The following is a 15,825-nucleotide window of genomic DNA, read 5'->3' on the forward strand; positions in this document are numbered from 1 at the left end:
CCACCTTACCATCCTTTGCTGAGCAGAAAATGTTGAGTTTAAAAAAATAATTCCAATAAGAATGAAGGGATTTCTTTGTTTTTAATATCCATTGTTGTCTTTCAATTCAGTGCCTTAGCAACCCAACAGCACGTAGGCATAAGGCTGCCAACTTGTCGCTCTGGCAACCACCACGTTGATGTTTTAAATCCTTATCACATCTCAGGAACTTACCCAGAAACTCGAATTGTTCCAAAGCCTCCAGCAATTATTTAAATCAAACTAAAGAAAATATTTGGTAATTTAGCAACAAATTAAGCACATACACATGCCATTAAATTACTAGTGTTAACGCTGTTAAACAAATCCGCTAATTAATCGCTCCCATCTAAATCTTCACCAATGCAACAGTAACCTTTATACTTTAACCAGTCAGCAGACAAAGTGCATTTGAACTTCCGAATTCAAAATGGGACTCCTTGCAATCTGGTTCGTTGGCAGACACAATCCTAGGCTTACAGGCTTGCTAGAAATTCATTACTTCTCCCTCTAAAGCGGAAACACATTTCGTTTGTGCAGGCCAAAAAAAAAAGCAACGTTAAGGTTCAGAAGAATACATCAAAACACAAGAGAAAATAACATTGTTGAATTAACTTTGTTCTCGAGAAGTAAATTTCGCTTGAAGATTTTCAAAACCTTCTGTTTTCTGGCTCCCTTTAGAATTGATTAAAATTCGATTGATGGATGGGAGTGATTCTTGCTCCGGCAGAGTGGAAGTGTATTACAACAACACCTGGGGATCAGTCTGTGATGATAGCTGGGACATGCTGGATGCGCATGTTGCTTGTAAGGAACTGGGTTGCGGACCCGCCATATCAGCCCCTGGAAGTGCTCATTTTGGAGCTGCAACAAGTTCCTCCTGGTTGGATGATGTCAACTGCATTGGAACAGAGTCTGAGCTATTCCAGTGTCAGTCCAATTCTATCGGAGAACACCACTGCAGCCCTGGCGAGGCAGCGTCTGTTATATGTTCAGGTAAAGACCTTGCCTTTCTTCATTTTCCAAGTTGTTTAATATAGTTGTCAGACCTAATTTCAAATTATACCTTATAGTGAAGCACAACTGTGCAGAATTTGATAGTTTCAAAGCAGAACCCCACGAATTCCTGCTGAAACTAAGGCTGATGGTCTGGAGAGATAAATCGGGGTAATGGGGCCGGTTTTAATACTCAAAAGGCAGTTGACACGGTATTGACCTGTCAAGTATCCTCATTTTAGCTGTAATGAATTTACAGCTCGACGAATCCACGACACGCTGATGCATCATCTCGCAACCGTGACGCGGTTTGTGCATGAACATGATTTGTAACAGGATGAGAAGATATTTTTAGAAAAAAATAATTTCAAATATAGTGTTGGCCTCACGTTGTACGACTTATCCGCTAACGACTTTCCCGATAACAGATGCACTGAGGTCAATTTTAATCGACTTTGGTACTGGGCGCACCAAAGGCGGCCGATGAATTTAGCCCAGGCTAACAATATCGCACGAACCGTGTATTTAAACTCCGCGTTAAACAGAACAACTGTTATAATGATGTAACCTCGGCAAGTAATATCCTCCTGTAGCAGAAAAATATCAATGAGGAAACCGAGTCATGCGAGCGTAGGAATTGTGAAATTTGACGATGCATTTTCAGATCTATATGGGATTGTCCGCTGTTATGGCACAGCAGTTGATAAAGGCTGTGTTATTTAAATCACAGAGGGAATGTCGAACAACTGTCATAACATAGGCCATAGCAAAATTAAGCTCACATAACGGGAGTTCCAGAATTCAAAGCCAGAAGAGAGAGGGTTTCCAATGTGTTGGGGCTCCGTCCAGATGTGTTTATGCCTGGCTAAAGGGAACAAAAACACTTGGGATGAATGGCACCGCTGCAAGATTGGCTTTTCTGTCAGTAAACCATTTGGCATGTTGTTGATCAGGGATTTCGATAATCAATCCGGTTTTGTGCGGTTAAAGCTGCTTCCCCAGCCTCTTTCCTGCTCTCCGGCCCAGTTAACGTGAAAGCTCCAGTCTGCCCGCGTACACAAAATATATCAGACCAAAAAATCTATGGCCCGGGGTTTTCATCATGTGACCTTCCGTCTCCACAATGAATTAAAATGTTACATTTATCAAGCTTCTGGAATTGATTTTCATTTCAGCTCTGAAAATCCCTGTGTGATTACTAATTAACATGGGTGCAAACTATGTTCAGGGACTGGCATTTATGAAGTCCTAGTCTGATCAGATCCACTGGATCCAGTATCAATGTGGGCTAATCGAAAGCAAATGCAATCTCCTGATTTCCTTCTGAAATTTGCATGAAATTTACATTCCCAGATGTGATCTGAGCCTCCTGGTAGATCCCTGGCCAACGATCTGTGAAATTCCAGAACAGAAATCTATAATTACATTGTCCACGAAACGGCTGGTGATACCTTGCAGGCAGAAGGCCAAGGTGTGATCAGGTGGTGTGGAACAGCCAACTTACTTCACTTTATTGAGCTGAAAATGTTGACTTTGGAAAAAAAATTGCAAAAAGAATGAGGTGTTTCTTTTTTTTCAATATCGAATATTGACTTTCATTTTAGCGCCTTTGACACCCAACAGTACGTAGATACAAGGGTGCCCGCCATGGTCCTGTTAAACAACATGTTGAATTTAAACTTCTGATCACATCTCAGGAATTTACGAAGAATACTGCATTGTTGCACATGTTCACCTGCTTAGTAAAGGAATCGAAAAGTCTGCATATTTTGTGTTGAGGTCCTCCTGCGACCCTTCCCACTACAGACATTGACCTTGATCTTCATTTTCGGATCAGCAGAAAGGCCATTCAGATGATAATCGATACCCTACACTGCAATGCTATTGTGCAGGCGCAAAAACCAAATTTAAAATGCGGAAGGAAACATGAATACACAGGAGACAATAATATTGTTGACTTCACTTTGATTCTGCTCAAGTGAATTTAGCTTTAAGATGTTGATAACCTTCTGTTTCCTTCCTTCCATTAGATTCCATTACCATTCGATTGATGGATGGGATTGGCTCCTGTTCCGGCAGAGTGGAAGTGTATTACAACAACGCCTGGGGATCAGTCTGTGATGATAGTTGGGACATGCTTGATGCGCAAGTTGCTTGTCAAGAGTTGGGTTGCGGACCCACCAAATCAGCCCCCAGAAATGCTTATTTTGGGACTGCAACGAGTTCCTTCTTGTTGGATGAAGTCAACTGCAACGGAACGGAGTCTGAGCTATTACAGTGCCAGTCCAATTCTATCGGAGAACACAACTGCAGCCCTAACGAGGCAGCGTCCGTTATATGTTCAGGTACACATCTTGCCTTTCATTATTTTCTAAGTAGTTTAATAAAGTTGTCTAACCTAATTTGTAATTACACCTTAAAGTGAAGCACCGTCGTGCACCATGTGATTTTTTCAAAGCACAATGGCATGTACTCCTGCTGAAACTGAACTTCGTGGACCAGAGAGAAACTTTGGGGAAATTGGGCCGTTTCTAATATTCAGCAGAGTGTGGCCATGTAATAGATCTTTCGACTCTCCTTATTTGCTGCAATGACTCTATAACTCTCTGAACCCAAGACATTGTGATGCATTATTTAGCAACCGTGACCGTGTTAGACAGCATAGAATTCCAGATTCTGCATGGTCAAGATTTGTAGCAGTATGAGTTGACATTTTTTGGAGGAAACAAGTTACAAATATTTTGTTGACCTCACGTTATACGACTTACCCGCTAACGAGGTAACTGATATTCAGATGCACTGAGCCCCATTAGAGAAGACTATCGTAAAACACGGCCGATCAATTAAGGCCAGACTAAAAATATCGCCCGGACGGCGTATCTAACCCGCAAATTGCACAGAGCTACTGTTATAATGAAGTAACCTGGGCAAGTGACATCCTCCCAAAGCAGAAACTTAGGAATGAGGAGCACGGGTGACGAGAAGGCAGGAGTTGGGAAATTTGACGGCGTATTTTTAGCCGCACGTGGGATGGTCCGCTGTTGCGACACAGCAGTTGATAAAGGCTGAGTTATTTAGAACACAAAAGGAAACTTAAACAATTGTCATAGCCTATGTTTTTAATTGGTATATATGAGATGCAGCTCTGAATTCAGGAATAAGGCCACCAATCCGGAGAACGAATTGATAAAAAGCTAAACTAAACATTTCCCAAATTATCAACAAATTAAAAACAGACACATGTATACAAATTACTATCTGAATGACTTTTGAACGAAACCGCAAATTTATCACTCCCAGATAAGTCTTCTCCAAGAATTTAAGCAGATACCTGACAAAGCACGTTTGAACATACGAATTGAAATCGAGGCTCCTTGCAATTTGTTACCTGTGCAGACACAGTCCTAGTTTTACAGGATGGTGAGATTTTAACTGCTTATTCCTCACACACACAAAACCATTTTGGTTTACACATAGCTTTCCATTTTAAAGTATATTTTCCCTTCTTTTACTGGTTTGATATAAATTTACCGCTCCCAACAATAATCCTGTCATTCCATCAACCTGATTTGTAACTTCAACACGTTGATTTTTATCTCCTAACTATGTGCAAGATATTCCCAATTCTTTTAATGCAAATGTGACAGTAACATTTCCCTTCTTTCCTTACGTACATTTAATTAACATCTCAAACTATTGTACATGAATGAAGCCAAATGAGCTGGATTTAATCCAAATAAACCACACATGGACGAACACATAGACAGAGACACTACATCCAGCCCAATTTAAATATTATTTCCATTAACATGATAAAGATTAATATCTCTTCATGACACATGCCTGGAGGCTGTTGAGATATTCGTTAACGTTTGATTTCATGGATTGTTTTACTTGGAGCAGGTCCACCGCCGGATGCCAAGTACGCCAGATGTTAGGGAAAATCCCCATCGAGCTGAGCAAACAATGAGGCTCTCGTCTCTTAACGTTTCCAAGCTGTATTGGAATGTTTGACAGGATTGGAATCAACATGTTAGCCCCCATCAGTAATGTGCCATCCCTGTTGCTCGGGTCCTGGATTGCGCATTGAAGCCACATCTTCCAAATCAGAGACATGGAGGCGAATCAATCCACGACCCGAGCTGCTCAGTGTGTATTTCAATACAACGTAAAGTTAAATTATTTCATTCACTCCTCAATCCTTTAGATGAGATCCCAATGCGATTGAGCAATGGGTCAAACTCCTGTTCTGGAAGAGTGAAGATACATTATAATGAGATTTGGGGAGCAGTCTGTGATGGTGACTGGGACATACTTGATGCAAAATTTGCAAGTGAAGAATTGGTCTGTGGGGCGGTCAAATCAGCCCCTCATGGTGCCCATTTTGGTGAAGCTCCTGGTTCCTTTTGCCTGGATAATGTTAAATGCAAAGGCAATGAATCGAACTTAGTGCTATGTCTAGCCGACGGGTTGGGAGATCACAACTGCAGCCCTGGTGAGGCAGCGTCTGTTATATGTGCAGACAAAAAAACGATTTGTTTTAATTATTGTCGGACAAAAAATAAGCACAGATTTGAAAAACCATAAACTCATGGCTACTTCCAAGAATCGACCACAGGCAACTGAGAAAGAAGTTAGAGATCGTTTTATTCATGCAAATGCAGGGAGAGTCTTCCTGAGACTAGCTAAAATAAAACTCTACCGATTAAAGGAGAATCGTCTTTTTAGACAGAACTAATCAGCTCAATATTGCATTTTTTAGATTCTAAACTCATCATTACACAGTCACGTGAGAATCACGTGTCTCCAGCCCGTGGGACTGTTTGTCTTCAGCCTTAGCTGTTTATCCTCATTACCCCCCTGGCTCTCCAAACCGCTTAATCCCGTATGACCCACCAAAGCCTATCTGGATAGTTCTGCTGAACTGTGGTTTCAATTAAAACATACCATTCCGTGCTAAAACATCGCAGTCATAAAGATTTTTAGAATGATGTATCCTTAGCTACTTGCCTGTGCTGACTGGTTATCATGCTCCGGCTTCGAAATTCTACTTACCGATCATAACATTGTAGCTGAAACCCGCTATAGACCGGTACAGCCTTGGATCAGATCTTGCGGGGGCTGTATTCACCCAGTAAAAATCGGGTATAGGGAACGAGATTTGCAGCATGAAGGACATTGGAAAATTATCATCAGATGTAGGGAGTTCCAGACATCAAAGTCAGAAGGCACAGGGTTTCCTTCCTAATGGGGCTCCATGACCGTGAGTTCATGCTTGATTATCAGATTCAGAAACCCTGGAACCGATAGATGCGGCTGCAGAATTGGCTTTCCTGTGATTTAAATACTTGGCAGGTGTTGATCAGTGATTTGTGGAATCGCGCCAGCATTGCGCGGCTGAGACTGCTTCCCTAGCCTGGTTGCTGCTCTCCTGCCCTGTTGATGTTTAAGGCCATGTCTGAATATGAAGACAAAGCATATAGGACTGAAATGACCAATGGCCCGAGGGAGTTGGGCCATGTGGCCTTCCCTTGCCACAATTAATTCAAATGTGGCATTTATCAAGCGCATGGAATTGACTGTGATTTCAGCTCTGATAATTCATCTGTCATTAGTTGTTAACAGGGGTGGCAACTATTTTGAGGGTCAGGTATTTATGTAGCCGCAGTCTCAGCTGATCCACGTAACCATGTATCAATGTAGGCTCGTCAGAAGCAAATTAAATAGCCTGAACTACTTTTGAAATTCGCCTGCAATGTCCCAGGTGTGATGTGAGTCTGTTAGTAGTTCTCTGGGCTTTAGGAGGTGTGAAATTCCAGCTAATACATGTGCAATTACAATGTATTTAAAACTACTGGATCCACCTTACAGACAGGAGACCAAGCTGGGACATGGTGGTGTGGAGCAGCCACCTTACGTCCCTTTGTAGAGCAGAAAATGTGGCATTTAAAAAATAATTGCCAAAAGATTGAATTATTTACATTTTAAAAGTATCCAGTGGTGAGATTCAGTTCAATACCCTTGGAAACAAATAGTGCGTGTTCACAAGCGCGGCAACTTGTGGCTCTGTCAACCAACACATTTGAGTTATTCAATTCGTTTCACATCTCAGAAACTTCACCGGAGCTTCGAATTTTTCGAACTGTCCTCTCGTTAGGTGAAGGAGTCGATGTTTCTGCATACTGTGGCCTATAGTCTTTCTCAAAACCTCCCATTCTCAGACTATGAATTTGATCCTCATAATAGGCGCAGCGGCGGATTCATTTACATGAAAATCGATTCCCTGCACTGCAATGTTTTGTTGCAGAACAAAAGAAACAAGTTAATTATCCAAAATAGTACATGGAAACAGCCGAGACAATAATATTGTTGACTTCACTTTGTTTCTGGTCAAGCAAATTTCGCTTGAAGAGTTTCTGAGCCTTTTCTTTTATTCCTCCCTTTAGAATTAATTAAAATTCGATTAATGGATGGGATCGATTCTTGCTCCGGCAGAGTGGAAGTTTATTACAACAACAACTGGAGATCAGTCTGTGATGATAGTTGGGACATGTTTGATGCACAAGTTGCTTGTAAGGAACTAGGTTGCGGACCCGCCATATCAGCTCCTGGAAATGCACATTTTGGAGCTGCCACGAGTTCCTTCTGGTTGGATAAAGTCAACTGCAATGGAACAGAGTTTAAATTATTGCAGTGCGAATCCAATTCTATCGGAGTACATAACTGCAACCCTCGCGAGGCAGCGTCGGTTATATGTTCAGGTAATGATGTTGTCTGTTGTTTTAGTAGCGGTTTAAAAAACGTATCAGTCCTAATTTGAATTAATGCATGACAGTGAAGCTTAATTGTACACCATTAGGTAGATTCAAAGCAGAATCGCATCAACTCCTGCTGAAACTATTCTTGGTGGCCTAGAAAGATAAATCTGGGAAATGGGACAGGTTTTATTACTCAACAGAGAGTCGATACGCAATCGATCTTGCGAATATGCTTCTCATTAGCTGTAATGACTCTATTACTATATGCACCCATGACTCTATAATGCATCGTCTTGCACTCTTGATCGGGATATTCAGCACAAACCTCCAGATAATGAACGGGCATGAATTGAAAGAGAAGGAAAATTCATATTTAGGGGAAAATAAATCTCCAATATCATGTTGTACGATTTACTCAATAGCGACATATCCGATATTCAGATGCACTGAGGGCCATCGGAAATGAATATTGCACAGGGAGCGCTAACCACGGCCGATGAATTCAGGCCTGAATTAAATTTCGCCAGAACGGAACATCTACGTTTCACGATGCACAATAAGCTCTTAAAATGATGTAACCGGGCCAAGTGATAGCCTCATGTAGCAGAAACGTAGCAATGAGGAAAATGAGTCATACGAAGTCAGCAGGTGCGAAATTTCACCGCGAATTTTCAGACGTATGTGGCATTGCCCGCTGTTATGACACAGCAGGTTGCTAAAGGCTGAGTTATTTAAGTCACAGACGGAAAGTTGAACAACTGTCATTCGCTACTTATTCAATTGGTATGTTTGAGATGCAGCTCAGAATTCAGGAATAAGGCCACCAAGCCTCCGGGGATCATTTAAGTCAAACTAAAATAAGGATTTCCTAATTTAATAACAAAATTAACACATACACATGTCTACAAATTACTAGTATAATTGCTGTTAAATAATTCCGCAAATTAATCACTCCCAGGTAAACTTTCACCAAGGCAAAAGTAGCCCATAGACTTTGTGCAGACACCAGGAAAAGCACATTTGAGCTTAAGAGTTTAAAATGAGGTCCCTATCAATTTGGTTCTGTTGCAGACACAGGCCTATGTTTACAGGCTGCTAAGATGTTAAAAGCCTCTGCTTTACACACACAAGGTCCATTCGTTATATATCTGCATTAACCATTCAATCATTTTTTTCATTGTATTACTAGTGTGCTTTAATTTTACTCCTCCTAACAATAATCAATTAATTCCACCATTTATTTTCGGAATATAAACACATTGCTTTGCGTCTCCTAGCTAGGTGCACGATTTTTAACTTTACCCTTCATTGCGAACAGAACAAAGAAGAAAGAGAACAAAGAACATTACAGCACAGGAACAGGCCCTTCGGCCCTCCAAGCCTTCGCCGATCATATTGCCAGTCAACTAAAACATTTTGCACTTCCGGAGTCCGAATCCCTCTATTCCCATCTTATTCATGTGTTTGTCAAGCTGTCTCTTAAACATCACTATCGTACCTGCTTCCACCACCTCCTCTGGCAGCGAATTCCAGATACTCACTACCCTCTGCGTAAAAGACTTGCCCCGCACATCTCCTTTATAGTTTTCTCCTCTCACCTTAAATCTATGCCCCCTAGTAATTGACTTTTCCACCCTGGGAAAAAAATTCTGACTATCTGTTCTGTCAATGCCACTCATATTTTGTAAACATCTATCAAGTCGCCCCTCAATCTCCGTAGCTCCATTGAGAACAATCAGAGTTTCTCCAACCTGTCATCCTAACTAATAACCTCCAGACCAGGCAGCATCCAGGTAAACCTCATCTACACCCTCTCCAACGCCTCCATATCATTGTGGTAATCTTTACATTCTACATTTACACGTAACTAATTAACAACTGAAACAATTATACATAAGAGCACCCAGGATAGCTGGCTTTAATCCTATTAAATCACACACACAACTCATGCAAACACACACCCACAAACACACACACACAACTCACACAAATATACAGGCACAAACCCTACTTGAATCCTAATTTGAAAATTATTTCCAATAACATTATAGAGATTAATGCCTCCTCATGACAAACGCCTGGATGTGGATGAGGCTAACGAAACATTCGTTCACATTTGATTCCTTGGCTTGTTTTACTTGGGGCAGGTCCGCCGCCTGAAGCCAGATATACGAACGGCTGAACCCACTCTCCATCAAACTGAGTAACCGGTGAGGATCTCGTCTCTTAACGCTTGCAGCAGCCGTATTGCAATGTGTGACAGGAGTAGAATCAACATGCTAGACCCCGTTAGAAATGTCCCATCCCTTTTCCTCTGCTTGTGGGTTGCGTCTCGAAGCCGCATCTACCTTCTCAGAGGAACGGAGAGGACTCATTCAGCCAACTGGCCTGTTCAACCTATGATTTCAACACAATGTTAAGTTAATTTATTTCTTTCAGCCCTCACTCCATGAGACGAGATCCCAGGGCGATTGATAAATGGAACAGACTTTTCTTCTGGAAGAGTGGAGCTACATTATAATGACACTTGGGGAGCAGTCCGTGCTGATGACTGGGGCACATTTGATGCAAAGGTTGTATTTGAGGAAGTGGGCTGGGGAGCGGTCAAAACAGCCCCTCGTGGTGCCCATTTCAGTGCCACTCCTGGTTCATTTTGGCTGGATGATGTTAAGTGCAAAGGCTATGAATCGAGCCTACAGCAATGTCAAGTCAAGGCCTTGGGAGAACACAACTGCCGCCCTGGCGATGCAGCGGCTGTCATATGTTCAGGAAAATTTTGATTTGTTCCAATTATTTTCTGACATTAAATAAGCACTGATTTGAAATATCATATTGTCGTGGTATCTTCCAACAATCGAGCACAGGAGACTTAGGTAGAGGTTAACGACGGCTTTATTCAAGCAAATACAGGCAAAGCCTGCCTAAGACGAGCTAACATAAAACTCTTTGGGTCACAGGAGAACCATCTTTTTATACACAACTAGTCAGTTCAGCATTGCATTATTCATATTCTAATCTCATTGCTACACAGCCACATGATAAGCAGATGTCTTCAGTCCCTAGCAATTCTTGTCTTTACCCTTATTTGTTTATCCTCATTTCCCCCCTCGGTCTCAAAACCAGCTAAAATCTTATGAAACGCCAAGGTCCATCTGGATAGTTCTGCTGAATTTTGGTTTCAATAAAAACATAGAAATCTGTGCTAAAAACTTGCAGTCATAAAGATTTTCAGAATGATGTACGCTTAGTTACTTGCCTGTGCTGAATTGTTATCGTGCTCCGGCTTCGAAATTCTACTTACCGATCATAACTTTATAGTTCAAACTCTCATTACATCCGTATAGCCTTGGATCAGATCTTCAGGATGCCTCTATTCACACAGTGAAAATCTGGTAGAGGGAAATAGTTTTTCAGCGTGAAATTTATCGGAAAATTAATATCAGATTTCGGGATTTGCAGGGTTCAAAGTCAGAAGGCGGTAGGTTTCCATCCTATTGGGGCTCCATCAAGGTGAGTTCATGCCTGGCTATATGGTACAGACACCCTGGAAACGAACGATGCCGCCACACAGTTGGCTTTTCTCTGATTAGAACTCTTGCCATGTGTTGATACGAGATTTGTGGAATCACGCCAGCTTTTGGAAGCAGAGAATGATTCCCCAGCCTTGTTGCTGCTCTCCTGCCCAGTTGATGTTGAAGGTTCAGTCTGACTGTGAAAACAAAGCTGAGGAGACTAAAATGACCATTGGCCCGAGGGCTTGGATCATGTGACATTGCCTCGCCACAGTGACTTTAAATGTGGCATTTATGACGAGTTTGGAGTTGATTTAGGTTTCAGCTCTGAACGTTCCTCTGTTATTTTTTATTAACAGGTGTGGCAATTATTCTGAGGGTCAGGTATTTATGAAGCCATAGTCTCAGCAGGTCCTCTTAACCAGTTATGAATGATGGCTCATCAAAGGAAAATTAAATCTCCTTAACTCCTTTTAAAATTTGCCTGAAATGTCCCAGGTCTGATGTAAGTCTCTTAGTTGTTCTCTGGTCATAACGGGGTGTAAAATTCCTGAACAGAATTCTACACTCATATGTCCTTAAAACTGCTGGAGTTGCATTCCAGACAGAAGGCCAACCTGTGATCATGTGGTATGGAGCCTTACCTTCCTTTGTTGAGCAGAAATTATTCTGTTTAAAAGCCATTTGACAAAAGAATGAAGTTTATTCATTTTAATAATACCCATTGTTGAGTTTCAGTTCAACGCCTTTGGAACCGAACAGTGCGTAGGCACAAGCGTTCTCAGTTGTGGTTATGTCAACCAACACGTTGAGTTCTTCCATTCCTATCACATCTCAGGAAATTGAACCGGAACCTCGATTTTTTTTTCGCAATGTCCTCCCGTTCGGTAAAGGAATAGATGTTTGTGCATATTCTGCGAAATAGCCTTCCTGCAATAATTGCCATCACAGGCTATGACTTTGATCCTCATTATAGAAACAGCAGAGGACTCATTTAGATGTACATGGATTCCCTACAGTGCAATGGTTTGGTGCAGTCCATAAATAACATCTTTAAGATTCAGAAAAATACATGAAAACACAGGAGAAAATAATATTTTTGCTTTAACTTTGTTTCTGGTGATGTAAATGTGGTTTGAAGAGTTTCTCAACCCTCTGTTTTCTTCCTACCTTTAGAAATGCTTAATATTCGATTGATGGATGGGATCGGTTCCTGTTCGGGCAGAGTGGAAGTGTATTACAACAACACCTGGGGATCAGTCTGTGATGATAGTTGGGACATGCTTGATGCACAAGTTGCTTGTAAGGAACTGGGGTGCGGACCCGCGAAATCAATCCCGGGAAATGCTCATTTTGGAGATGCAACAAGTTCCTTCTGGTTGGATGATGTCAACTGCAATGGACTAGAGTCTAAATTATCCCAGTGCCAATCCAATTTTATCGGAGAGCATAACTGCAGCCCTGGCGAGGCAGCGTCAGTTGTGTGTTCAGGTGAAGATTTTGCCTTTATTTTTAGTAGCGGTTTAAAAAACGTACCAGAACAGATTTGAATTAACGCATTAAAGATAAGCACAATTGTGCACCATTAACTAGTGTCAAAGCGGAATCGCGTGAACGCATGCTGAAACTAAACTTGGTGGTCCTGGGAGATAAATCGGGGAAATGGGATCGGTTTTAACACTAACCGCAGACTCGACACGGGATCGATCTGCCGAAAAAACTTCTTATGAGCTGTACTGACTCTATAACTCCATGAATCTATGACTTTGCGATGCCGCATCCTGCACTCGTGATCGGGTTAGTCAGCACAAACCTCCAGAAAATGCATGGACATGAATTGAATACAAATAAAAATGCACATTAAGGGGGAACTGATTCGCCAATATTATGTTGTCCTCACGTTATACGACTTCCCCGATAACGATTTACCCGATATTTAGATGCACTGAGGCCCATCGAAACTGAATATCGTACTGGGCGCGCTAACACCGGCAGATTAATGCACGCCTGATTTCCATTTCGCTCAAATGGAACATCTAACTTTCACATTGCATAGAGCAACTGGTATCAAGGAGTAACCTCCGAAAGTGATATCCTCGTGATGCAGCAACTTAGCAATGAGGAAAACAAGGCTTGTGAAGGCAGGATCTGCGACATTTCACCCCGCATTTTCAGCTGCATGTGGATTGCCCGCTGTTATGACACAGCAGTTGGTAATTGTTGTGTTGTTTAAAACACAGAATGAATTTTGAAAAACTATCATAACCTATGTTTTAAATTGGTAAGTTTGTGATGCAGCTCTGAATTCAGGAATAAGACCACCAAGCCTGCAGAGATTATTTAGATCAAACCAAATTTTACATTTCGTAATTTAACAACAAATTAAACATGTGTTCATGTCTACAATTATGAGTATAATCACTGTTAAACAAATCCGCTAATTAATCACTCCCAGGCAAATCTTTACAAAAGCAACAGTAACCCAACCCATAGATCTTAAATAGACAGCAGGCAAAGCACGTTTGAACTTCCGAATTCAAAATGAGACTCCTTGCAATTTGGTACCTTCGCAGAAACAGTCCTAGGCTTACAGGCTGGGTAGAAATTAATTGATTCTCCCTCTCACGCTGAAACTCATTTCGGTTTGTGCAGGCCAAAAAATAAACTTTATCATTGAGAAGAATACATGAAAACACAGGAAAAAATAATATTTTTGTGTCACTTTGTTTCTGGTGAAGTAGCTTTCGCACGAAGATTTTCAAAACCTTCTGTTTTGTTGCTCACTTTAGAATTGATTAAAATTCGATTGATAGATGGGATTGATTCTTGCTCCGGCAGAGTGGAAGTGTATTATAACAACACCTGGGGATCAGTCTGTGATGATAGATGGGACATGCTTGATGCACAAGTTGTTTGTAAGGAAGTGGGTTGCGGACTCGCCAAATCTGCCCCTGGAAATGTTCATTTTGGAGCTGCAACGAGTCCATTCTGGTTGGATGATGTCAAATGCAATGGAACAGAGTCTAATATATTCCACTGTCAATCCAAGTCTCTCGGAGAACATAACTGCAGCCCTGGCGAGGCAGCATCCGTTATATGTTCAGGTAAAGATCATGCATTTCTTTATTTTGATAGAAGTGTAACAAAGATGTCAGTCCTAATTTGAAATAACACATGTGAGTGAAGCACAATTGTGCACCATTAGCTCGCCTCAATGCAGAATAGCATGAGCTCCTGCTGAAAGTAAAGTTGCTTGTCTCGAGCAAAATGGGACGGGTCCTAATGCTCAACAGAGAGTCGACACGGCACTGATCCGTGCAATGCCCTTCTTATTAGCTGTCATGAATCTATAACTCTATGAATCCTTGTCGCTGCTATGCATCATCCAGCACTCGTGATCCTGTTAGTTGGCGCAAAACCCCCGCTAAAGGGGATATGCCTTGAAACAGAACGAAACGTCACTTTAGGAGTAATTAAATAGCCAATATTGCGTTGACCTCAGATTATACGACTTACTGCGTACTACTTAATCGACATTCAGATGCACAAATGCCCTTTGCAACTGTGTATCGTCCTGGGGGCGGGAAAAACGGCTGCCGCATTTAGGCAAGGCTCAAAATATCGCCCGAAGGGAGGGTCTTAGCACCCCGTTGCACAGAGCTACTGTTATAATGATGTAACATCAGCTAGTCATGTCCTCTTGTAGCTGAAACGTAGCAACGATAAAAATGAGTTATGTTAAAGCAGGTGGTGGTAGATTTGACCCCGCAGTTTCAGCCAAATGTGGGATTCTCCACTGTTATTACAGAGCAGTTGGTAAAGGCTGAGTTACTTATATCACGGAGCGGAACTTGAAGAACTGTCATAGCCAATATTTTCAGTTGACCTGTTTGAGGAGCAGCTCTGAATACAGGAACAGGGAGATCAAGTCTCGAGAGTGAATTGATTTAAAACTAATTTTAACATCTCCTATTTTAACAATCAAGCAAACACATACACAAGTCTACCAAATACTACACTAATAGCTTTTCAACAAATCCGCAAATTGATCACATCCAGGTAAATATTCACCAAGCCGTTAGACATTAACCAGGCAAAGCACATTTGACCTTACGAATTGAACATGATTTGGTTCCTTTGTAGACACAGTCCTGGGCTTACAGGCTGCTGAGACCTTAACTGCTTCTCCCTCACACACACAAACTCATTTCGGTTTACAATTCGCATTCCCTTTGAATCTAACTGTTCCATTGATTTTGTTGTTGGTTTTAAATGTTACCACCCCTAACAATAATCATTTCATTCCATCAATTTCGTTAGTAATATAATCACGTTGCTGTGTCTCTCCTAGCTAGGTGTAACATTTTCCCCATTATTTTCAATGCAGATGCGAAGGTAATATTTACTTTCTATCCTTAAGTATATTTAATTAACATATCAAACGAATATACATCAAAGAAGGCAGACTAGCTGGCTTCAAACTCATTAAGCCACACACAAAGACACATAGGCGCGGACAGTACTTCAAGTTCAATTTTTAA

General features: G+C 41.4%; 1 protein-coding gene across 1 annotated transcript in view; it reads left to right on the forward strand.

Moving 5' to 3' along the window:
* Positions 1 to 15,825, forward strand: part of LOC144672798 (scavenger receptor cysteine-rich domain-containing protein DMBT1-like) — a 43,554-nt gene that overhangs the window by 14,866 nt on the left and 12,863 nt on the right. The window contains exons 6-10 of the mRNA XM_078534784.1: positions 700 to 1,014; positions 3,045 to 3,359; positions 7,461 to 7,775; positions 12,461 to 12,775; positions 14,074 to 14,388. Of these exons, the coding sequence (XP_078390910.1) occupies positions 700 to 1,014; positions 3,045 to 3,359; positions 7,461 to 7,775; positions 12,461 to 12,775; positions 14,074 to 14,388 (1,575 nt within the window). The remainder of the gene's footprint in view (positions 1 to 699; positions 1,015 to 3,044; positions 3,360 to 7,460; positions 7,776 to 12,460; positions 12,776 to 14,073; positions 14,389 to 15,825) is intronic.

This window comes from Cetorhinus maximus, unplaced genomic scaffold (assembly GCF_964194155.1).
Source record: "Cetorhinus maximus unplaced genomic scaffold, sCetMax3.hap1.1 HAP1_SCAFFOLD_44, whole genome shotgun sequence".
NCBI lineage: Eukaryota > Metazoa > Chordata > Chondrichthyes > Lamniformes > Cetorhinidae > Cetorhinus > Cetorhinus maximus.